Here is a 23477-nt window from a genome sequence, read left to right on the forward strand (position 1 = left end):
CAAACAATGCCCTGGCCAAACAAAAGGCATTGTTGGCAACTTGTGCAATAGAAATAGCATAAGTACAGAGCCCGAATCTAGCAAATTGCTCTGGATTGTAAATCAGTGGAGCCCACCGACCCCCCGAGCTTCACAAAAGTCTGTCTTAATTGTGTAACACGGTGAAAGCCTCAGCTAGGATCAAGCCCCCAGAGCTGGGAGCAGTGCATATGCTCAGACCCCTGTGGATGCTCTTACAGGACGCAGTCCCTGAGTGATGCACTAAAGCAGGCCTAGGCATGAGGAAGAGCAGGGTGGATAAGCCTTTATTCCAACAGCATGGACCCCTTCTGGACCCACAAGTGACATTCCACTCCCACAGGTCAGCTTGGAGCCCAGCAAGGGGACAGCTGGCATTCCTTCTGCCTGGACAGGGACCTAAGTCCAGGTTTCCCAGACTCTTGTTAACTGCTCTAATTGCAAGGTTGTCGCACACAGCCGCACCACAAGCTGCCTTCAGGGAAGCTGGCAATGGTATTTCTGCAAGAACAATCCTGCCTGTGTACTAAGCACAGCAATGGCTGTGGGGCAGACACATTTTGCTTGGGATCCCAGCTGGTCTCTGGCATCCTCCACACCCCGAGGTAACATCTGTGCCAGGGCTGGGCAGCTCTGGGTTTCTGTAAACATGCAGGTCGAGCCATCTTAAAATCAGGAACTGAGGAAGTTTTGCTATCAAGTAAAAATCCCCACACTTTAACTGCCCAAGTCCTCTAGCAGATTTGACTCTGAGTTGTACACAGTGAGGTAACAGTTTTAAGTGGAAAAAAAATATGATTCAGCTTCTCCAGGTACTATTGTATAATAGGAAAATCATACCTGACATCTAGTGAATGTCAGCAACAGTGACAGCTGCTGGTTTTAGACAAATGCTGGAGTGCTGACACTGCAATGTACAAGCACAGTATTGTACATTATCTGCTCGTGTCCCCCCCCACCCACCTGAAATTGAGCCTTCTGGGAAGACATCCAAGAAAGGAGAGCACCTAATACTCAGGGCTCTTGTCTCCTTTGACAAAACTCCATAGACCGGAGTAGATTTAAGAGGAACAGAAAACCTTAGCAAAACAAAGAAAACCATTTTTAAGAGCTGCACTGAGTGCCAGAAGGCTAAACAAAGACTTTATCTACTCCCAAAATAACAAATTGGTCTAGTGCCATGAGTAGTCTAGCAGTTCTAGAAAGCACATTACTTAATGCCAACAATAACAGACACCTTCGGTCAAATATGACCCCTTTAGAGAAATTTACCATATATGACTAATTCAGACAGCCAGTAGTAAATCTGTAAGTCTGTTCCTCATCTCTACGTGAAATTATTTATAGCACAGTGAAATTCTAACATTAGAGTATATTGCATGATATATTCATATATTAGTGGTATATTGCACAATAATTTTATTTCATATATATTTATTTTTTCCCAACATTTCTTCCCTGAAGTACAGTTGAACTATGGAAAAAAGACTCTAAAATACTATATAAATTCAACGGCAAACTTGCTACTAAGACAAACTAAAATAGCACTGAAACTTCACATAAGTTATTTGAAAAGGTCAGGGCAATAGATGTGAGATTATGTAAACCATGTTGTCCTCCCAGTTCACATGAAAATAATGTTTGCATATAGATATACATGTGCACATGAGTCTGTGCATGTGTGGGCATTCCATACCAGCTTGAGGGCTGCTCTAAGGCAAGGAGGAGTAAAATAGGTCAGATTAAGGCTTTGGAGTGAAGGTGGCAAAAAAGACTGCCAGGCATAGGGGAAAATAAAGGATTAGGCAACATGTTATGTCCTGCATTTTCCATACAGTGAGAGCAGGAGAAGCAAAAAGGCAATGCAAGCAAAATGAGTATCAAGAAATGCTTGTGTAAGTTAGAGAACAGCCCCTAGAAACTACTTCCATACACATTACTAAGATGAACAGCATAGAAAACACAAGGATTACATTCACACAGATTTCAATATCTTATGGAGTTACAGTAGCTAAATAAACAACTCCAAGAATCACCAGCTTTCCTCATTTAGGAAGGACTTTGTCTTGTTGTACAAGTCCAAAGCAACAAGAGCAGTGTCCTGATGGCAGGCAAGCTGTCAATGGCAGGACCAGACAACCCATTGTTTCCTCATTTATACAAACTCATTTCAAACAAGGCCCCAGTGATGTGCTGACCCCCACAAACATCCACAGGCAAGTGCAGGGCCTCCATCCTCAACAGTGAAAGCCTCACTGAGCTGGCACAGGCCTGAGCAGATACAGTCACATGTACAATGAACAAAACATGGGCAAACAGGCCAAAAAATGTCTGGCTGAGCGCCATGCCAGCTGGGCTGTGAAACAGTGGGCTGGAAACAAGGAAACAAACTGATAGAAATCTCCAACACCTCCAAGCCCCCAAGGTGTCCAGGTGCTCTACAGTAAATCTGCACGACCAAAAAATGATTTAGTATCTAACCAGCTTGCCTGCCATCTCTCCAAACAAGAGCTGTACTCCTGAAGCACACTAGCTCCTAGGGAACATTTTCCTGAAATAGCAAACTGGTAAGAGCAAGCCAGGTGGTCTGAGAGAGGAGGCAACATGCACATGAGGGGTCTTCTGCTGTGTGCCCTAAATTTGGGAAGCCCTCTGCTCAAGTAAAACAGCTGGTGGAAACTACCAGCATTGATTACCCCAAATTTTCAGTGAGAGTCTCATGAAATGGTTGAATTCTCATCTCTCAGCTGATTTCTATACTGGTTTTGCCACCAGACTCCAGATTCACCACAGGCAATGGAATTGCCCCATTTCTTTCTCTTAAGACCATTGAAAGTATCACCAAACAGTAATAATTCTGCTAACCTACAAAGCACTTCTATTTTACCTTACATCTTCTGCAAAAATAAAAATCCTCTTCTGTTTGGCATAGAATGGCTGCTTTTTAGGAGAGCTAATTACTTTTGATTTCTGTTAACCCTCTTGCTGGGAACATAATGCCTAATTGAAAACAGTATCTGGTTGCCTGACAACAATTACATGTAAACAAATCAAAACAAATTTTAGCTGTGAATTTCAGGCCCACGTAATTACACTTAGAACATTAAAATCCAGGTTTGGAAGGATGCAAACAATGCCAAGGGGCCTTTACAAGGCCTGATTCACACCAAATTATCATGGGCTGGAAACAAAAGTATTTTATTTCTTTTGTAAAGAAAACACAACGGTTTGGTTTTGGATTGAAAAATTCATAAGCTTTTAATGCTGCAATACCTGCTGAAATTGTTCAGTGTTAGTTGCATTTTTGCTCCACTGCTGTTTCTGCAGGGTTTGGCCTGAGTTGTGCTGAGGATTTGCTGTTGGACAAAGAGAGTTTGTGGCTCACTGCAGAAACAAGACTGAGACCACGTCTGGTGGAGGAAAGACAGACAGCAGGCTGCTTACTCAATGACCAGGGCCATAAGAGTATTGCCTAACATTAAATCTTCAGACTAGACTGCTGACCTTTAATTAGTGACCTTTAATTACAGTTGCAACCAGCTGTGAGAGGGATATGGCTCTCTAAACCTTACTGCCCCTGCTCAGTTATCACAGTTAGATGCTATCCTCACTCAACAGGGGTAAGATGGCCAAGGAAAAGGAGCGAAAAACCGCCCCAAACTTACTGAAATCCACGGGCTTCTTTTAGCTGGCATGGTGGGGGGATGGTGGGGAGGGCTGGAACTAGGCAAAGTTTTAAGTTCCTTTCCAATCCAAACCATTCTATGATTCAATAATTAGTAGGTTCTTGATTTGCCCTCAGCCTTGGCTAGATGAGGGGATCACCTACTCTTAGGAGGGTTTTGCAGCCCAGCAACAGCCAGAAGCCAGAGCTGCCCTAGCATGACCTACACCAGCCCCTGGGAGAGAGAAATGCCAAAAAACTCCTGCTGTTCCTCCCACTCTGAACCATGTCACTGAGGCTGTTATATGCACACAAAGCATAGTATTAAACTGCAGGGTACAGCATGTAACTTACAGGTTTTCAATTGAGAGCAGAAATGTTTGGGTGATTTACGTTGGACTGGTGAGTGTGTACTTGTGCTGAGCAAACGACAGAGAATAAACAATAATGTGTATAGCCTATGATCAAAAAACTACAGGCATCTGTATCATAGAATCATAGATTAGCTTCAGTTGGAATGGACCTTTAAAGGCCATCTAGTCCAACACCCCCTGCAACGAGTAGTGACACCTTTTACGAGACCAGGTTGCTAAAAAAAAAGCCCCAGCCAACATGACCTTGAACATTTCCAGGAACAGGGCATCCACAACTTCTCTTGCAAGCTGTTGCAGTGCCTCACAATAAAGAATCTCTTCCTAATACTAAACTAAACCTACCCTCTTTCAGTTTAAAGCCATTCCCCTTGCCCTGTCACCACATGCTCTTGTAAAAAGTCCCTCTCCATCTCTCTTGTCAGCCCCCTTCAGGCACTGGAAAGTGCTCTAAGGTGCCCCTGGGATCTTCTCTAGGCTGCACAGCCACAACTGTCTCAGCCTGCCTTCATACAAGAGGTGTTCCAGACCCCTGATCATTGTCCCGGCTTTCTCTGGACCCATTTCAACAGGTCCACGTCTGTATCCAGATAGATAGACAGATAAGGTTATATACATTTTTGACTTAAAATTCAGTCTCTGATGAAATATGCAAATTATTTTCAGTTAAGAGAACAGGCCTTTCAGTAGTAGGAAAAGATCACCCTTAAATCCTTAAATTCCAATTAATGTGTTGTTTATTAAAGCTTTTGAACATCTGGACTGCTGCAGGAAAAAATCTTAGGACAAAAAAATAAAATCAAAGATAAATCTAACTGCACAAGCAGTAACATAACTTGCAAGGAATACAGAAAATACACGTATTCCTGCATCTCATAACCAGTTTGGAGTTAATCAACTTCTGCATTTTAAAGTATTTTTTAACCTATTACTAAAACCTCTCTCATGCTGATGACTGTTTCCCTAGGTCAGTCTCCACTCTCAAACAGCATTAAATGCTGGTTCTTTGTCCTCTTCCAGAATATTTCCCACTAGGATCTTGCATATTATCTTCCTACTTATCTCTGTTCCAGTTTCCCTTAGTACCACTCATCTTGTTTCCCCTATTTACGCATTTACCCTGTTTACTCTTTGCTTTCTGTACTCACTCCGAGCTTGACGTTTTCTCTTCTGCCTGCCAGTGTCCCCACTTATGCCTGCAAAACAACCTCCAGAACATTCAGTTTTTAAAATCTTTTTAAATCCTTGCCCTTTAGATAATAAATCTCAACCACCTCCCCTTCAGTCTCTGTTAGTACATCTCCTCTTGGGGTTGGGTTAAGTAGGCTGTCTTCCCAACATCCCTACAATCTCTTTTATGATATAATATGTTATTTAATTAAGTGTATGGAAGAGCATAGACTTCAAGGAAGACCAGAAATTACTCTGTGGTAGACAATGGCAATTCCCTTATTTTTAAAGTTTGTGCAGATAGCTATCTCATCTGTGCTAGAAAAGAAAATTTTTTACTGTGGCCTAACATCTAGGAAGATAAACTGACTTCAAACACAAAGCAGAATCAATAAGAAACACAACATCCTCATTTCATTCCCTTGCCTAATGAAGTGTAAAAAGCAAACTGACAGCACAACAAAGAGAAAAGAATAATTGATTTCAAAATGTATTCCAAAGGTGGCATTTGTAATCCAATTAAGGAAAATATTGGAAATTGTTTGGGCTTTTTCCTGACCATGGAATTTCACTGTTGTTGATGCTGGATCTTCTTTCCAAGTGATAAAATTTCAATAGGAATCCATTCAGCTCTTTCATTGCTTTTTTATGCCCATATTTCTCAGCAAAAGAGATCTGTACTTTACAGGCACTGGTCTACCATAGCAGGAGGATGTGTGGCTGTCACAGACCACGCATTATGTGACAGTGGTTGTCATAATTTGAACGCAGCATTAACAATAATGAGCAAGCCGAGCACTGAAAGCTGACCATCGGCGCCGTGCAGACGAGGCTCTGACACCCCCAGCCTCCGAGAGCTTCTGTGTTTGTGCCAAGAAAACAGGGATCTCTGCCAAGGCTGTGTGATGTGCAAGAGCTGGCCAAAGTGCTCTTCCCAAGCACAGTTGTTTTCACTCGCTGTGTGTGGAAGGGGCTGTAAATTGCTCTCCCAAGAAACCACAGAGGAGCAGAGTGCCTCGCAGTGATTTGTTCCTGACGATGCAGCATTGCCTCTAGGTGGGATTTTTGCACAGTCGGTTTTAGCTGGGGATTGTTGAGCACCCTGATTCATGCTGTGGCCAATGAGAGGGGTAAATAACAGGCAGGAATGGGAGTAGGAATGAGCATTGGGGCCAAGGGACACAGGGAGTTCCAGCGTCAGTGCTGGGTGATGGATATAACTGCTGCTGGGGGAAAGCAGCATCCCAAATGAGCAGTTTCTGCAGGGCAGCTCGCATCGGGTGCTCACTGTGCACTGCAATGGCTTTTACATTAATACAGTCACAAACACATCTCCAAGCACTTAGCCCTGACATCCTCTACCTGCTGAAACCTTTGCAAACAATCAGCATTTCTATGGTGCTATTATTGTCTGTTTTTACTGGTTCAAATATTATTTAGTGATAGAGTAATTAAAATTTTCCAGTCAGTGATGATAACTAAATTAATTAATAACCAGATTAGCTGAGTGATTGAACTGACAAAGTATTCATTCCTCCTCAGATGGCACTGCAGTGAGCGGTTCAGCTCCAAAATGCAGCTGTGAGGTATTACTGTTGTGTCATGCAGTCACAATAATTGGGAGGGAGGGGGTGCCTTTCCATTCCAGGAAGTTTTCCATCTTCCTTGGCAGATCTTTTAAACCAAGATGGCCACACAGCTGCTGCCATGGATTCTGCACACCAGGGATATGTCAGAGACAGAAATGTGTCCATCAAGAGCTTAATGGAAGCTCACTTTCATGGCAGGAGCTAATGCAGCCTCACCTGTAGCTGGTATCCACTGGAGAAAGTCATCACACAAATGCAGCACTGCTGCTGGTTCACCACAGAGGTTCAGACTCACAGCTGCTAGGCACCAAACCAGGAGCTGTGCAGGTTGGGAATAGCTCTCAGGCACAGGTCTCCCTTGGCAAGCTGCCTGCACCAGAATACCCTTGCTTTTTTAGACAGAGCCTACTTCAGGTGCTCTGTTTTCAGGCAAAGGGATCAGAGGGGGGCTGTATCTTATGGCTGGCTCTTGCTGCTGCTGCTACACCCAGCCTTAGAAGCACCACTAAGGTGGTGAGCAGCACCACTGAGGCACTCTTAGAGTCCTATTCCCCTTCAGTGGCTGTTAAAGAAGCACAATCATATTTATGGGTAGTCCTGTCTTTCTCCTCCAGGAGGTTCAATGTGAGACAAGGTTTACCTACCCTTTACTTTTCTACTGCTGGAGAAAAACAGGCTTCACAGCATGCTCATACACTCCCAAATGACATGTGCTTGTCACTGGCATTACAGTCAGTAAAAAAGGAGTCTGATGCTCATGTTATGTTCAGATTAGAACAAAAGCCCACCAAGCCCCTCTGCAAAGAGTCAGAGCAATTAAAGCACTCCTGGCTGCACGGAGACATGCTAGAAACTACCAGCCTCACCACACTCAATAGCTTATTCTCCTGCAAGGGGACAGCTTTTCTGCCAAATTTTTCCCTTCCTTTCTCTACATCTGATGTTCCCAGCCTGGGAAAGGTAAAGCATCATTGCATCTTAGCGTGTTGTGCTGCCAGGGGCAGGGACAGCTTTAGCAGCAATGGTTTGCAGCAAGCATCAGCACGTTGCTGGGTTTACTGCTGACCACCCCTAGCTGTTTCTGTGGAGAATGAAATGCTTTTCCTTTGATGTAAGGACACTGGAAACTTCACGTAATGGCAACACAATGCAAGCTGGAAACTGTCCGCCCTCTTCTTTCTCACAACGCTCAGCAGGGCTCTGGCACAAGACTGCCAGAGGCTCCGAGGAAGGTTGCTCATAGGTGATGAAACTCCCTGGCACAACAGGCTTTGAGCTTCCTGCTCTTATCAGGACAAGAAGCTGCATGCAGAGGTGCTGGTATGGTGCAGAATGGTTTAGAGTCCTAGGAGTTACTGGGAAAGGGGACAATGCAGGGGGAAAAAAAGATCATATAGGCTCTTTTTTTGAACCCAACCAGCACTTTTTGACATTATGTATTTGGAGAAACAGCTATCTGCTATCCAGGCAGCTCCCTCAGCAGCCTGATGGAGCTGGGAAGCTTTCTGAAAACAGCAGAGTCAGAGAGTTCCACCTGGCTATCCCCTCTCTGCTTAATATCTAATATTAAATACACTTCCCTGCCCTCCTCAAAATCAGTAACAGTATTATTGGAACAAGCTGTGTGGGTCCTCAAATTCTGTCCTCTGCTAATGATATCCTGTCAGTCAGCAACAGAACTTGTACATGGTTGAGATTACTGAAGCTCTTGCCTGCAGGTTTTTCCATAGCATAACACAGGGGATAATCTGGCCTTGTGAGCATACAGTGAAAAAAAAATTGAGCTTTATTAAAGAAATCAATACTTTCAGCCTAGATTATGCCTCCTGCCAGGGAGGTGACATCATTACTAGTCCAGGTATTCATATTCTGCTGAGCTGGCATCTAAAACAGAGCTCATGTTTCCCCAGACTTTTCAGAAACCTCTGTTCAAACCCTTAGAACTTCAATGTTTTGCTGGGTTTTTACAGTGCTGTGATCTGATAATTTCATCACTGGCAGCCTACACCATGCTTTACCTCACTAAATGTATTTAGGATTAGATGCAAACCATGTGTTCCATTTAGATAAGTCCCACATCAGGCTGAAGTGTTGCAGGCAAGACCCTCAGAATGAATGATCCATCTCCCTGGGGGACCAGGAACACACTGGGTCCCAAAAACTTCACTGAACTGGAGAGGAATCTGAGAACCTCTGAGTCAAACGCACTGCTCAATCTCCTTAAAATCCCATCAGTGCTCACTTGTAACAGTAGGCAGCTCTGAAACTGCCTCCATTTCTGCCTGGAGCCTCTATAGCAAAATAAATAAAAATATAACCAATAATAAAGAAATCAATAACCTTAAGAAGCATGGTGGTCTCATACTGAGAATGTTTTCCATATCTGTTGGATTTGAAGAGACAGTTAAAAACCAAAAATCACAACTCCGGTAAACACTAGAATCGCCTGTTGTATTTTCATAAATTTGTGCAAACTTCACAAATCTATCATTATTATATTCATAGTAGAATAAACATATAACACTGCTGAAATGCATGGATGCTTAGACAAGGAAATTAGCTAAACACATAGTTCCCTTTGTGATAGGACAAATCTGGGTAATGCTGGGCACAAATTAATTTTTCACTTGCTGATGTTGCACTTGAAAATCCCTTTTACTAGGGGCAAGTTTGGAGGATGGCCAGTGAGAAATTAACCAAGGAACCATGGGAAGCACTGCTCAGTGTCTGACCTCCAAGGCTGGTAAACAATAAACTCTATGCTAGCTTCAAAACAGCTTTCCTAATAGGCAAAATAGCTAAAATCAGGCTCTTACAAGAATATACTTAAGATTTTCAGTCACTAGTAACAGTATTTGGATAAAACTAGCTCTGACAAAAAACCAGCGTCAGAATATGGATATACCCTCTGCAAAGTAAAATCTAGACTAACAAGAATAAACTTTCAGAAAACGATAGCAAAGGTCACCAGCAGAGCAGATTGATTCTGCCATAAGCAGCCGTGGGTCCATGCTCGCCAGATCAAACAAGGATAAGATAATCCCAGGTGAGTGGAAGGTACTTAGCGGGTGCAAAAGCCCTGAGTACACTGATGTGTGCCAAGTCTTTTGAGAAGTAACTGGGTCAAACAAGCTGATGATTTACTCAGCTTTTCAAAACATGGAAAACAGCCCTCACATAAAATTATGGCATGGCTAAAACCTTGAGAAATTTGTTCTGAGGTGACAGACACACTTCAGGTGAATTTTACATGTGAAAGGATAGTGTCATCTTATTGTGAAATCCCATACCTTCTTGGTGATTTCTCATAGCCATCTCCTCACAGCACTAACTCCTTCTTCACAGCACAGCCAACAAACCCCAGCTCTCTCCTCACCCAGCTCACCCACTCTTTTGTAGCACTCGGCTCCTTATTGGACACAGCTGTGGCCTATTAAGTTCAGGCCTGTTCCTAATCTTTGGTGATTAGTACAGCTGCAACTCCTCAGGTGTGAGATGACCTCTGCACTATTCTCTTACATTCTATTCCTCCACAAAGGGAGAACTAGTTTTGTGTGGAGCCTGTGGGCTTTCCCATGGCTAAGAAAGCAGAAGAAGAGAGAGGAAACACACACACCCAATGTCTCCAGCCCCCTGAGCTGCCGAATCTACAGGGGAAAGGAACAGGAGCTCTTAATACACTTGAACACTGCTTTTCAGAAATAAAGTGCCCTAATTATAATCTGCTGAGCTCAAAATGGCAAAAGCCAGACAAAAAGCTGGCAGACTGCAGAAGCCAGGCTGCCACGGTGGCTAGGTGGAAATTTCTCCCCAAGTCAGTGAGTAGAGGCATCACCTGAAATTTTGGGTGAATCAGAAAGAGTAGCTTACAGCAGGTGTTAGTTAGGCAGGAGCACAGGGAAGGCTAGGATCGGGTCAGGAGGATGCTGAGGAAGGTGGAGGGGGCAGTGGGGCTGCTTGGGCAGTGGCAGGCATGCTCGGGATGACAGCTTGAAGGAGTGCAGGACAACAAGGAGGAATGCAGCAGGGCTGGATCCAGGCTTTATCTTAAATATATTCTGAACTATGCTCTCAGGAAAGAAACAGAGAAAAAGAGACCTGCAGAGGAGATAGAATAAGTACGCTCATAAATAAAATAACTATGTATTTATAGATAACAAATATATCTATGCATACTTAAATTTATAAAATTTATTGATTAAAATAGTCCATATCAATAAAAATTAAGTATGTGGTAACATTTTTCATTCTTTCATTTGTTTTTCTTCATTCCAAGGTATTATTCCCAAGTGTTGCAGTAATGTATGCTTAATATTGTTCCTATAGTAATGGACATACTTGATATACTTATGTCTGACCCTCATGGTTAGTCTGTTTCTGACAAACTGACTAAATACTAAACATGAGAAAATGAAATACTGGATGCCAGACTGTCTTCTAGCTCACTCAGCAGTGCCTCAACACTGAAGAGTGTTTTATTTCGTACCAGCATGGCCCCTTCGTCACAGTGAGAATTTCCTTTCTTTGAGCATGGTCAGACCTTGCTAGGTCTGCAAAGTTTCTCTCTCTCCATTGGGATCTCTGCTGTTTATTTTTTTGTACTCTGTAGGAAATGTTATCAAAAGACAAAATGTATTAGCTCTGGAGGCTACCCGAGGAGACATGGTAAATAACTCAGCATCATCACACGCAGTTCCAGCAGGGCTGGGAGCAGGACAAGTTGGACAAGAGAGCACAGGCTCTGTTGCAGCAAATGGAGTCAGCCTGCTCTGACTCACAGCCTCTCATCGACTCTGAGAGATCGTCTCCCTTCATGCAACCTCCAATTCAAGAAACAACAGTTGCTAACGCTTCTGCTTCTCCTAGTGCTCACTTCCCTCAAAGCCTCACATAAAGTTTTTGCTGTGTTGCTTGAGGTCAGACTCTTGGTCTTGCTCACAATGAACACCAGCTTGTTCCACAGGAACAGATACTGGCTTTGCTTATGGAGCAGGACTCCGAGATGCACATAAATCATGCACAGTCTGGTCACTCAAGATTCTTTACAAAGAAAAAAAAGAAAATTAAAAAATGGAAAGCAAAAAATCTCAGCAAGTTGCAGCTGCCAGCATGCAGGCTGCAGTACATGGAAAGTACATTTTAAGGCGGGGAAGAGTAACCCTTGTATTCTCTGACCTGGGGTGGAGGTCATTGTCAGTCACCTCCCAGTACAGGCAGTTTGGGCCCAGGTGGCATGTCACCCAGTGTCTGTGCCAGCAGCTCGGCGGGATCTCTCTCACCCCAGCCAGCACACAGCCCACCTCATTGCACAGTGCTTGTGCAGCAGGGCTCCTGCGTGCTGCCTCCACCAAGCTCGCTGAGCCTCATTCCTGGGGCTCCATCCCTGGTGGGTGTGAAAAGGTCGCTCCCGTGCTGCCTGGCATTCCTGTGGCCAACGAGTAGGTGACTTGGTATTGGGTTAATAACGAGCAGGGGAGAAGCCCACATCTCCCGCTAGGCATAGGGAGCCCTGCGCATAATCCTGAAACCGACAGAGCCAGTGTGCAACAGCCCTGGGAAACTGGGACGCTTACAGAAAGCAGCTGAAGCCTCGGGCAGTTTTCTCCAGCATGCTGTAGACAGCGCTAATTGCCGGCCTCTTGTGAAAATATTGTGGCCCCTCCTCATCAGTCCCCGCTGGAGCAGTGGTTCAGCGGGAGCCGCGGTGCCGAGTCCCCGAGGCTCCCGTGAGCCGGGCACAGGCTCCTGCCTGCGCCCGCTCCTCACGTCCTGGGAAACCGCTTTCCCGACCCCTGCATCCTTTCCCTGTGCTCTGGGGAAACACGGTCACGGAGCCGGCAAGTACGTCAAGCAAAACCCTAAAACTGGGTGAAACCGCAAGCTGGGGTGCTGCGGTCCGAGGCTGCAGCTGGGCCATGTCCCGCTGCCCCCGGGGCGGCCCCGGCAGCGCCGAGCCCCGCGTCCCGAGCCCCGGCCGGCCCAGCGCGGGTAGCAGGGCCCGGCCCCTCTGGCTCCGCCCCGGCGCTTTAAGGCGCCGCGGGGCCGCGCCGGGCTGAGACGCGCCGGGCCGAGCCGAGGTGAGTGCCGGGGCAGGGGGGCCGGAGCGGATCCCGGCAGGGCTCGGGGGTGGCGAGCGGCGCACGGCGAGCCGGGGCCGGGGAGGTGGCGGGCGGGAGCGATGCTCACCCGCTCCGCTGCTCTAATGATGGAGCTGCGGGCTTCCCCGACAAAGCCGTCTAGGATAACCGGATAGCCTGGAATTATTGTGTGTCTGTCTTGCGGGTGGTTTAGGTCTCTTGAATCTGAGCCGCTGTTAGCAAATGGGTCGGAAAGGACTTGGCGGCTGCCGCGGTTTGTCCCGTGGATGCGTGCTGGGTACGAGCAGCTGCCATCAAGCCGCATCAGACAGCCAGAATTATTGGTGTTGGCAGTGAGATCACCTGGATGTTTGATTGCTGCTTTTGAGCTCCCCGGAGGCCTGCGGGAACCAGCCGGAGAGTCCCGAGGGAGCAGGGCAGGCTTGAGGCGGGGCTGGCGGTCTGAGCCCGCTCCCCCCGGCGCTCGGCAGGGAGCCCTGGGCAGCAGCAGGCTCCGGGCACAGCTGTGAGGAGCGGGCCGGGCCGGTGCGCTGTCCCGGGGCACGGCCGTGAGGAGCGGGCCGGGCCGGTGCGCTGTCCCGGGGCAAGGCCGTGAGGAGCGGGCTCTGAGGAGCGGTGCGCTGTCCCGGGGCACGGCCGTGAGGAGCGGGCTCTGAGGAGCGGTGCGCTGTCCCGGGGCACAGCTGCTGCCGAGCACAAGCCCTCGCCCCCGAGGCGCCTCCTGAGCACCGCTGCCAGGAGGCAGCTCCTGCTGTTGAGTAACTGAGGAAATATTGCCGTTCTTCCCACGCAAGCGTCATAGGAACATCATGGGGAGGATAAATGGAAATACTTTCCCTGGAAGAGAATACGGTTACCTTGACCTACCGACTTCAGTTCCTTTTTATTTTTCATTTAATGAATTCCCAAAGCCCTTATCAGAAGTTTTGAGTTAGCTAATGGTTGTCGGGTCGTCTAGTATTCTGTCTCTCTCGGGGAAGAAAGGGTGGAGCTGCACCCTGTCTTGCCCAACATTTCATGTGAAATCTGGGGCAAAGCTGGGGAAACCTGATTCAGGTCCTCAGCTGTAGTGTGCATGGAAACTGAATTGCTAACAAAACGATTAAGATAATGCAGGCTCATGAAAGTGTACAATAGAACATGAGGATGGTGGTGATGAGAGGAAAAGACAGAAGTAGTTCTTGTACCAAATACCATTTACATTTTGGAAAGCAAACAAAGTGGAAAGGAATCTTTTCTCCCTTTCTTTTTTTCCCCCCTGTCCGTGCATTCCTTTTCCAGAGCGTTGTGCAGCCTATATTCTCTTTAGCTAAGGACGCTCTTTGCTCTGATTGATGTCAGCTGCTGTGCGGTAGCACAGCCAAGCACTTGGATAAAAGAAATGGAATCTTGATTTTTAGACTGTACAATTGTGCCAAGAATGACAAAAGCAAAGTGGGAAATGTCATAAAACTAATTTTATGAGCTAGGTCAGGGTATTAGTGCTAAACCATGGAGCAGTATGATGCTAATCCCATGGAAGTATTAAACAAAGGACTTTCTCAGTAATTGGTGTCAGTGTGCAAATGGCACTGCTCAGCCACTCCAAGCAAGGTTCCTAAGCTGTTGCTTAGGAATGTACCTAAGGTGCCCCAGTTTAGGTTAATAAACTAATCTCACTTTCCCACATGCCATGAATGGCTGTCTGCCTGTCTTGGACAAAGGTCTTGTAGCAGCTACCTGGAAGCATGTCTTACTTGGGAACCACACGTCCTACCTTGCACTGCTGAACTGCTGCTGCTCATCCTGCTGGGGTGGGAGGCTTGTTTCACCAAGCAAGATGGGTCACATAATTCAGGTTTAGCCAAAACTGCTGCTCTCAGTTGTGATTTGGGAGTCTGCTCTACCTTGCCTGGGGTACAAGGCAGCTCGCTCTGCACTGAGGCCTGTCCCCCGCTTTGGGAGAAAAACTCCTTAGAGAAAAGAGCTCTTCAAGCAAAGTGCTCCTCTCTAGCTCCCTGGGGTGGCACTTCCAGTTCCTCTCTGTTGACAAGGGAGGCAACTGGAGATTGGTAGTCCTCTGCTTCTGGCTCAGAGGGATGAGCACAGAGTTAACTGAAGGCAGCAGGCTCTGGGCTTTGTGTGGGGATGATGTTGTGTGTATCTTCTCCTTGTCAGGCCTAGGAGAGCCTCTCAGGGCAACTAAAGGTGAGTTTTGCAGAGAAAAGTCAGAAGTCCCAAGAAATTCCTTCCCAGCCTCCCTCCCTGATGGCTGACCTGTCCTGCTGTGGGAACTCTGCAGGGAGGGAATGCTCTTGCTGGTGGGGGAGGATGGCAGGAGGTGCCTGTGGGCAAACCATGGTCCTTGTCCAAAAGCCCTGTGTGAAATGAGAATCAGTAAGGAGCACTGGGGTGATGAGTGCTGAGCAGCTCTGCTGGGTTAAGCTCCTGGAGGCAGTAGCCCTGTCTGGCTGCTGCTGGCCTCTGTGCTGGTGGGAGGTGGTGGTGCTGAGCTGAGCCTTCAGCAAACACAGCTGTGTTAGCTCACGGTAGTGGCAGTGGTGGCGGGAGGAAAGCCCCAGAGATCTCGAGGGTGATGGGCAGGGATCTGCTTTGGAGCTTTAACCCCAGACAGTGAATGGGAGGAGCTGGGGGGAACCACTGATGGTGGTGCCAGAGAGTGCAGGGGAGTTCAGGAGGGAGCAAATCAGCTTGAGATGGGACAGCTACTGCTTCTGGCTTAATGTAAGAGACTGTTCCCAAGGCTACAGGCTGACACACTGGGTGAGATGCCTGTCCCCAGAGTTTTCTGAGTGTCCATTGCAAGTAATGCATGAGAGGGGGTTTCACTTCCTTTTAAATCAGCTGTGGCTACTTGAGCAGTTGGGTTTGGTTGATATACCGGCCTGGTAAAGGTGCAGTTCATGTAACAGGGGTGGAGTCTCTGGAAAATAATCCCCCTTAAACTTCTTTGAAGTGCAGGTGTGATCTCAAAGGAGTTCAGAATGTTCCTACAACCCTAATAAGTGGTTTTCCGGTGAAGTGAACTTTGGCTTGTTCCACATCCCAAATGACAGGCCCTGCAGTAAAACAAAACGCCATTGTTGGCATAACTGGTTTGCTTCTATCAGACAAGAGGCCCAGCATTAGTGAAGCATAGAAACTGAAATTATATCCATCTGGGGGGGCATTCGTTCCAGGTACAGTAAAGCTCTTTTGCATGAAACTGTAATTTGTGCATATCCAATTTATATAACTTTCAAAATCCCCGGGCAGGGACAGAGGACATGGCTCGTGAAGACTGTGTCTCTGTTTTTCTTGCTGTTCAGCAGCAGTGGTCTCTGTTCCCCTTGCCAGTTCGTCTGCTTTTACAAACAGCTGTAGAGAGCCTGCCTAAGCCTTTAAGTCTGGTCTGGCATCTGAAGAGCTGGGAAATTGAACTGGTCCCAAAATCTTCTCACGCAGTGGAGGGTCATGTTTTTAAACAGTTGATGAAATTACAGAGTTGTGCTCTGATGCCACCCAAACTTCACAGATCTGGTTTAAAGGAGCCTGTAAGCCCAGCTGTCCTGGGGCCAGGGTGATGGAAGACACTGCATTTAACAATGTCTCTTAATTGTTAATGTGCATTTAACGATCCCCTCCTCCCCTCCTGCCTGGCTGGGCACACAGAACCACCATGCCGAACTGGGGAGGTGGCAACAAATGCGGAGCCTGTGGCCGCACCGTCTACCATGCTGAGGAGGTACAGTGCGACGGGAGGAGCTTCCACCGCTGCTGCTTCCTCTGCAGTAAGTATTCTCCTCCAAAATCTCTCCTGCTGTAGCTGTGGGGGTCACAGCAGCAGGGGGCTGGTCCACAGAAGGTGTCCCTGACACTGGGAAGGGCAGTGGCCAGAGGTGACTTTGTCCGTCATGATTCCTGCTTCCCCATGTGCTTCCTGGGCTTGGCAGTCCCGAGGGGAGAGCTCACCTCTCAGTGAGAGGTTTTGTCATGTCTCAGAGCAGAGCACATCCATTTGTATTCTTGCCAGGAGTACAAATTTCCTCAGGAGTCTAAGGGATCCTGAGGCTGGAAACCTGGCTTAAGCATGGCTCATGCAGAGGAGGAAGGCCAGTGGCAGAGCCTTGTTTGCACTGATCTGAGCTCAGCTGGGCTTCTCCCCGTGGTCCTGGGGCTGGCAGAGGCTGCAGGAACAGTTATCAAACTGCTGCCCTGGAGTCCTGTGCAGACCAGGACAGCAGTGCACACAAGCACAGCAGAGTTGTTGATGCTTTAGCACAGCCAAAAGCCTAAACTTTCTTGGCACAGAGGCCTGTGGTTTATTTCAGATGAAAGGAGTCCAAAGCATTATTTTCCAGTCCAACCAACAAGCCTAGTGAGGCATTGAAAATCGCTTTCTGTGCTGAAAATACCTCTGCTTAGATGAGGGGAACAAAGGGTCTCTGTGAATCGGAGGCTCCTACTTTGCGAGCAGACAGCCTCTCTGTCCGAATCAGAGAATTTTACCTTATTGCAAACATGAGGTACTGCTTTTCCCCACTTGTTGGTGATTAATACATATGGGCAGAACTAGGGTTTAGCCTTCTTATATTGTCTGCAGTCACCCTGGGCCTCTCAAACAAGTTTGCTGTTAAGTCTGCTGCCTAACCTTGGTGTGCTGTGCTGGTGTTGAGAGCCTTGGCACACCTACACTCCTTTCCTTGAGCTCTACAGTGGTCACAAAAAACAAAGATTAGATGCCTCGGCTGCCTCATTTTCAGCCTTTTATGGGAGTTATTATTAAAAGAAACCTAGAACTTGCAGTCAAACAATGGCTCTAGTGTGTCTGAATACATGGTTTTCCTTAGTGCATACTTCTGTTGGGGTTAAAGTCCACAGGCTTAACAAACATGCATTAATTGATTTACTTATTGGATATTTTATAAAAAGAACCTTGGAGCTAATGATTGCCATACACAAAAGTCAACCAGTGTTTTGCAGACATTAAAATCTTTAAACAAAAAATTCATTGAGAGTGTTTCTTTTTTTCTCCCCCAAATTCTTTTTCATGGGCATAATGCTGTTGCAGATGGAAAGGGCATGGCAGTTGCCATACAAAAGGAGGTTTAGGAAGGAAGTAGTTCTCCTTTCTACTGTAACCTTGAGTAGAGGGCTTTCATTGTGCTGGAGGACAATGTAGGAATGCCAGAAAAGCACAGCCCCTCCAGTGTCAGCTGAGAACCAGCCCCAGCTCTGCCCTGAAGCAGTATTGGGGGGTGAGGGAGGTGGGAAACCTTGAAGATTCGGGTTTTTTCCCAGCCCCACCCTGGCCAAAAGGGCAGAGCAGGGGCTCTTCTGTACTGATAGGCTTTGGCTTCATGCTGTATGGCATCTGTCAAGGGAAACTGCAGACTGCCCTCTCTGGGTTTCTGAGCAGCCTCGTTCATCAAACCATGGCAAGTTTCCAGGCTTTAAATGTTACGGTCATGAAGAGGTGGGAGGGAATAGAGCCCTTTATGGGGCTAAGCATAATTCACAAATTCAAACAGCAACTTGCTCCCTCTAATCTCTGGTGGTCCCACTGCCTAATGGGAAGAATTTTGAACAGGGAAAACCACATCACTTCTCACTTGATTTTTGGCTTACCATGTGTGCTGATGGAAATAGTCCCTTAAGGCAGTTTAATTGTTTTGGTTTTTTTCCTCCAGTGGTCTGCCGGAAAAACTTGGATAGCACAACTGTAGCAATTCATGATGCTGAGGTTTACTGCAAATCTTGCTATGGGAAAAAGTATGGCCCAAAAGGTTATGGATATGGCCAAGGGGCAGGCACGCTGAACATGGACAGGGGAGAGAGACTAGGCATCAAGCCTGAGAGGTGAGTGAACTGAGTTGGGGGTGCATGGCCCTTGTCCTTCAGTACTATTTTCAGAGGAGTCTTTCAGGCTGGATTTTGTTTATGTTCATGTTGGGAATAGAAACGCTGCAAAATACCCCAGTCTAGTTGAATGCAGGGCATTGAACCTGCATTGCATGAAGCTCCCACTGGTGATTGTGTGAGTCAGAACAGTAGAAGCAGGAGTTAGTGCAAGCAAGGACACACTCATTTTATGAATGAGCCATAGGGGATTGGATTATGGAGCTGCTGATGGCATTGCATGAGCTCGCAGATGTGAATGTGGGTCTCACATTGCTCTACCGTTCTACAGATTCTTGCAGGGATGGATTTGGACAACTGAGAATCTGGGGCCACAAGCAGAACGAATTTTTAACTGGCAAATGAAGAACCATTTGTGCTTAATTATAGCCAAAACCAAAAGTCACATTAAATAGTAAACATTCCTAATCTGATTAAGTTCTTGTTGTAAAGCAGAGCATTAGGAATGCCAGAAAAGCACAGCTTTTCTGTGGAAAGAAGCTGAGGTATGTCTCACAATGTGCTTCATGCAAGTTCCCAAATGACTGCTTAATATTTATATGATGTATGCTCTGCAACCAAGTTCAGTGATCCATTCAGGTTCCTGATTATAATCAGTGGACAGGAACTTAACAGAATTATTTGTAGCTTACTGTCTGAAAAATCCATGTTCTGATGGAGTTCAGTTCTTCTAGTTAAGTGAAAAAAGGAAGGCTCTGAAGAAATTAGCCTTTACAGTACCTTCTTTTTATCCTTTAAAGCATGGCCTTTCTCTTCTTGTTGTTGTGGCTTTGGTTTTTTCTCTACCAAGTGTAATTGGATAGCCTTTCTGGTAACTTACTTCTCCAGTTTTGCAGCAGTACTGTATTCTGTACTATCTGCTGGGTCGTGGTCTGTTCATGTTGCTAAGCAGAGCAAGAGATCATTTGAGTAAGAGTAGAGAAAACAAATCTCCTGTTTCTTTCAGCACGCCTTCTCCTCACCGGCCCACCACAAATCCAAACCCTTCCAAGTTCGCTCAGAAGTTTGGAGGGACAGAGAAATGCTCCAGGTGTGGTGATTCTGTTTATGCAGCAGAGAAAGTAATAGGAGCTGGCAAGGTAAGGAACTGCATGTGCCGTTTTGTACCTGCTATGCGGACTTTAAATTGGGCAAGGTGTGTGATGTCAGTCCCAGCAGGGAACCAACTGCAGGGCAGTTACCTTAAAACTGCATTTCTTTGCACTGGAAATAATCAAATCAATCAACTTAATTGAAAAAAAAGCACTTGAAATGCAGGGTGATGAGTGATCGCTTTAGATTTCAAAGGTGAAGATTTAATATTGTCTCATGTTTAAGATTTGAAGAAAGCGACAGAAGCCCCTCACCCAGAAGAGGAAACAATCTTTAGGTGTGCAGCTTGTGAGGGAGGCCAAATGTTTCATCTAAAGAATGTTTCATCTGAAGGGGGATGGTCTCTGAAAATACCATGTTAAACTGCATATCAGTCTGCCTGGTGTCTGGCTTACTTGCTACTGAGAGCCAAGATTGCTCTGAATTGATCACAGCAAGCCCAAACTTTCAGAGTGCTGCTCTGAGCAAAATGTTGGGTGGAATCTGGGGCTTTGTGCTGCTCACAGAAATGCAGATACTCTTGTCTGCTGCTGGTGCACTTCAGCTGCTTTTCATTGCACCAGTCTCTAACCAATAGTGATGCAGATATCTCCAGTTAATGTGGTTTTTTACCAACTTGGGTATCCTGTGTATTAATACTACTGTCTTTATTTTTTCTCTAGCCATGGCACAAGAACTGCTTCCGATGTGCCAAGTGTGGAAAAAGCCTAGAATCTACAACCCTAACCGAAAAAGAGGGAGAAATCTATTGTAAAGGTGAGAAAATAAGCAAAGAGCATTTGTTTATGGTTCAAGATGCCTTACAAGGACAAACAGTCAATGTCTTGCTGACATAAGAAACATTCAGCTTATGGTCACATGGAAGCGCTCTGTAAGTCATAGGAATAGAGTAAAAAATGAAATGGATATTACTGAAGCTGCTGATGTAATTGACATCTGCATCAAGTAAGACATCACATACTGAAAAATGCAGCAGCAGCCTTGCCCTGTGCCTGATCAGAGTAAGAAAACAAGCCAGCAAGCATTGTGCTCTGCCTTCTTGAGTGGTTGTGGATGTAAACTTGATCCACACAGTGGTTTGATGACAACAAATGACTTACAGATACCAAGCCACAGACTGGACCTGTGAATTGCTGTCACAGAGTGGGCGGGGAGCTACACAGATGGAACAATCCTGGCTACTGAGTTCAGTCCTGTTAGTTATGCAGCTTAACAAAATGTTTCTAAGTGTTGCTTCCTAGGGAGATATTCTAGTGACTAAGGAGAAGCCACTGAGAGGCTTAGCCCAGACAGTGCTGTTCTTAATTAATGTGCTAGAAGACTCAGCTACTGTGTGTTCATCTTTCTCACAGGTTGTTACGCGAAGAACTTTGGCCCCAAGGGATTTGGGTATGGCCAGGGAGCAGGTGCCCTTGTTCATGCCCAGTGAGGGGGCTAAAACGCCTTCCAGTTCTGCTGAGATCCTGCCAGAAGGAGCAAGAGTTTTCCAAATGTTACTAACTACTGTGAAACAGATACTAGTTACTGTAGTGTACCTTCAGCCAATGATTTTAAAAACACACACAATGCTTTTTTTCTTGCCTTGTGTATCACACTGTAACTTTTAATACTGAGTATCAATGTAATAAAGCTTTGCTTGTTGATATACCCTAAATCTAAGTGTTGCCTACTTTGTCAACAATAAAAGTGAGGGGAGTGTTACTGGGTACTTCAGGGGTGGAAGAATGATGCTTTACAGACTTGATGCACAGCTCTGCTGAAAGCTGGACATACGCAGTCATGGCCTTCAGAGCTGAATAACTCTCCTCCAGCATCACACCATAATATATGTGTGTGCAAGGCAAAGAGCTGCTTGCTGCACAAAAGCAGTAAATCTTAATCTACTGCTCTCTAGGGTGACACAGCTCTGAAAGTGATAGATAAGGGGTACCTGTGTGCCTAAATGGCTGCCTGTCTCTGGCACAGAGTCTCAAGTAAATGAAAACCAAAGCGTAATATTCTGGGGGACTGAGCGTGCTTTGGTATTGAGGTACTGTTATGCACAGAACTTACTGTGCAGGAATACTCCACCCAGACAGCTGCAGATTAAGAAGTTAGGTAAAGATAGGAAAAGAACTTTGAAACTCTTGTCTAGTTTGAGAAACAAGCTGATACTTTTTTGGGATAAAAGAACCCTTCACAACACTGAATTTATGGAAACACATAACTGGGACTGCTGCAATGAAACACTAAGCAATTGTGTCAGCGTGGTCTAAAGCAGTTTCAAGCAACATCTATGACCATGGTCTGAGGCAGTGAAGCAGTTCAAGCCAAAAGCCTAATTAGAAAAATATGTACTACTCAAAATAATACACAAAGAGTATTTTGTACAGGTTATAAAGGAACCATGCGGATAGGAGGAAAAACAAGCCAGCTCAGTGACCCAATAACTTGTCCAGTTCACAGAGCAGGAAAGATTAGAGCTGAAAAAGACAACAGTAACTCTGAAGCAGCACATTTCAGGTGGGAGTGAGACAGTAAACAACAGCACAGCCTAGGAAACCTAGGAAAAACTCAGTCCTGCTACTCATACCATGGACATTGCTTTCATAGCAAGTAAGTCTGATTTTACTAAAAGGCAGCTAATGGGAGGTGCAAGGCACTGAGCTCTAGTAGAAGCATAATGAGGGTGCAGAGGGCTGGCTTCTTTCCAAAAAAACCCAAACCCAGGAGCCAGCTTTCAAATCATCAAGACTCCCAAACACAGCAATTCCTCTGGTGGAGAACTGCAAATCTTGGATGGAGATCTTCAGCACAGGTTGAAAGTCTTCCCTGGTCTTTTCCTGACAAGCTCATGGATGGTCAGCCCAGACACAGCCTCACCAGGAACACTGCTTGGGGAAGGGGTGAACACCACCACCAATTCTCAATGCCAATAGCAAAACAAGACTCAGCAGAAAAACACTTTTTTCTTCCCTTTAGATGTGCTCCTAAGTCCTAGCCTTACACTTTAATACACCTTGCTGGTTATAAATATCCTGATTAGATTTGAACATGGATTGTTACCTTGTTTCTGCTCAAACTCTAACCTTTAGGGTGGATCAGAATAGCCAAGGTAGTCTGTGTCCTGCAAGTGCCACTCAGAAGCACACATCTTGGTGACACATCCTAGCCCTATGTAGATGCCTGGCTGACCCTCAGAATACTTCAAATGACATTATTATAATGTCATATATGAAAGGACATTAGGCCACATGAAGCATTACCTAGATGGAGTTCTCCCTTAAGAAAGCATGCTTGCCAGCATGCTTCACTCAAAAGACAGGAATATTTAATTTAGTGAATGCTAACTTTAATTGGTAGTGCAAAGGTGTAATTTACCACAGTGTAGTAACTCATAGGATTTCACATCTGTTCAGATTTGGGTGCATGCCATCTGTAAGACAGCTGTACCTCTTTCCAGAAAGGCTTCTGAAACTGGACACAAACTGCACTGTATGAAATCACACCCCAAGTCAATACAAACACTGCATCTAAGAGTCAATATTTATTTGATTAATAACTTACAAAATTTAACAGATTTAATTTACGTAAGGAG

At 45.8% G+C, this 23477-nt stretch overlaps 1 protein-coding gene across 1 annotated transcript; it reads left to right on the plus strand.

Moving 5' to 3' along the window:
• Positions 1-12836: 12836 nt before the first annotated feature.
• Positions 12837-21554, plus strand: CSRP2 (cysteine and glycine rich protein 2). The gene is made up of 6 exons (XM_058804649.1): positions 12837-12889; positions 16562-16680; positions 18580-18748; positions 19755-19887; positions 20563-20656; positions 21253-21554. The coding sequence occupies exons 2-6, from the start codon at positions 16569-16571 to the stop codon at positions 21327-21329; spliced, it is 585 nt and encodes a 194-aa protein (XP_058660632.1). The 5' UTR covers positions 12837-12889; positions 16562-16568; the 3' UTR covers positions 21330-21554.
• The last annotated feature ends 1923 nt before the right edge of the window (positions 21555-23477 follow it).

This window comes from Ammospiza caudacuta, chromosome 5, assembly GCF_027887145.1.
Source record: "Ammospiza caudacuta isolate bAmmCau1 chromosome 5, bAmmCau1.pri, whole genome shotgun sequence".
Lineage (NCBI taxonomy): Eukaryota > Metazoa > Chordata > Aves > Passeriformes > Passerellidae > Ammospiza > Ammospiza caudacuta.

Excerpts from the sequence above, each read along its gene's own strand:
- CSRP2 (XM_058804649.1), top strand. The coding sequence starts at position 16,569 with ATGCCGAACTGGGGAGGTGGCAACAAATGCGGAGCCTGTGGCCGCACC. Across the intron at positions 18,749-19,754 it reads CTAGGCATCAAGCCTGAGAG|CACGCCTTCTCCTCACCGGC; the intron begins GTGAGTGAACTG and ends TGTTTCTTTCAG. Across the intron at positions 20,657-21,252 it reads GGGAGAAATCTATTGTAAAG|GTTGTTACGCGAAGAACTTT; the intron begins GTGAGAAAATAA and ends TCTTTCTCACAG.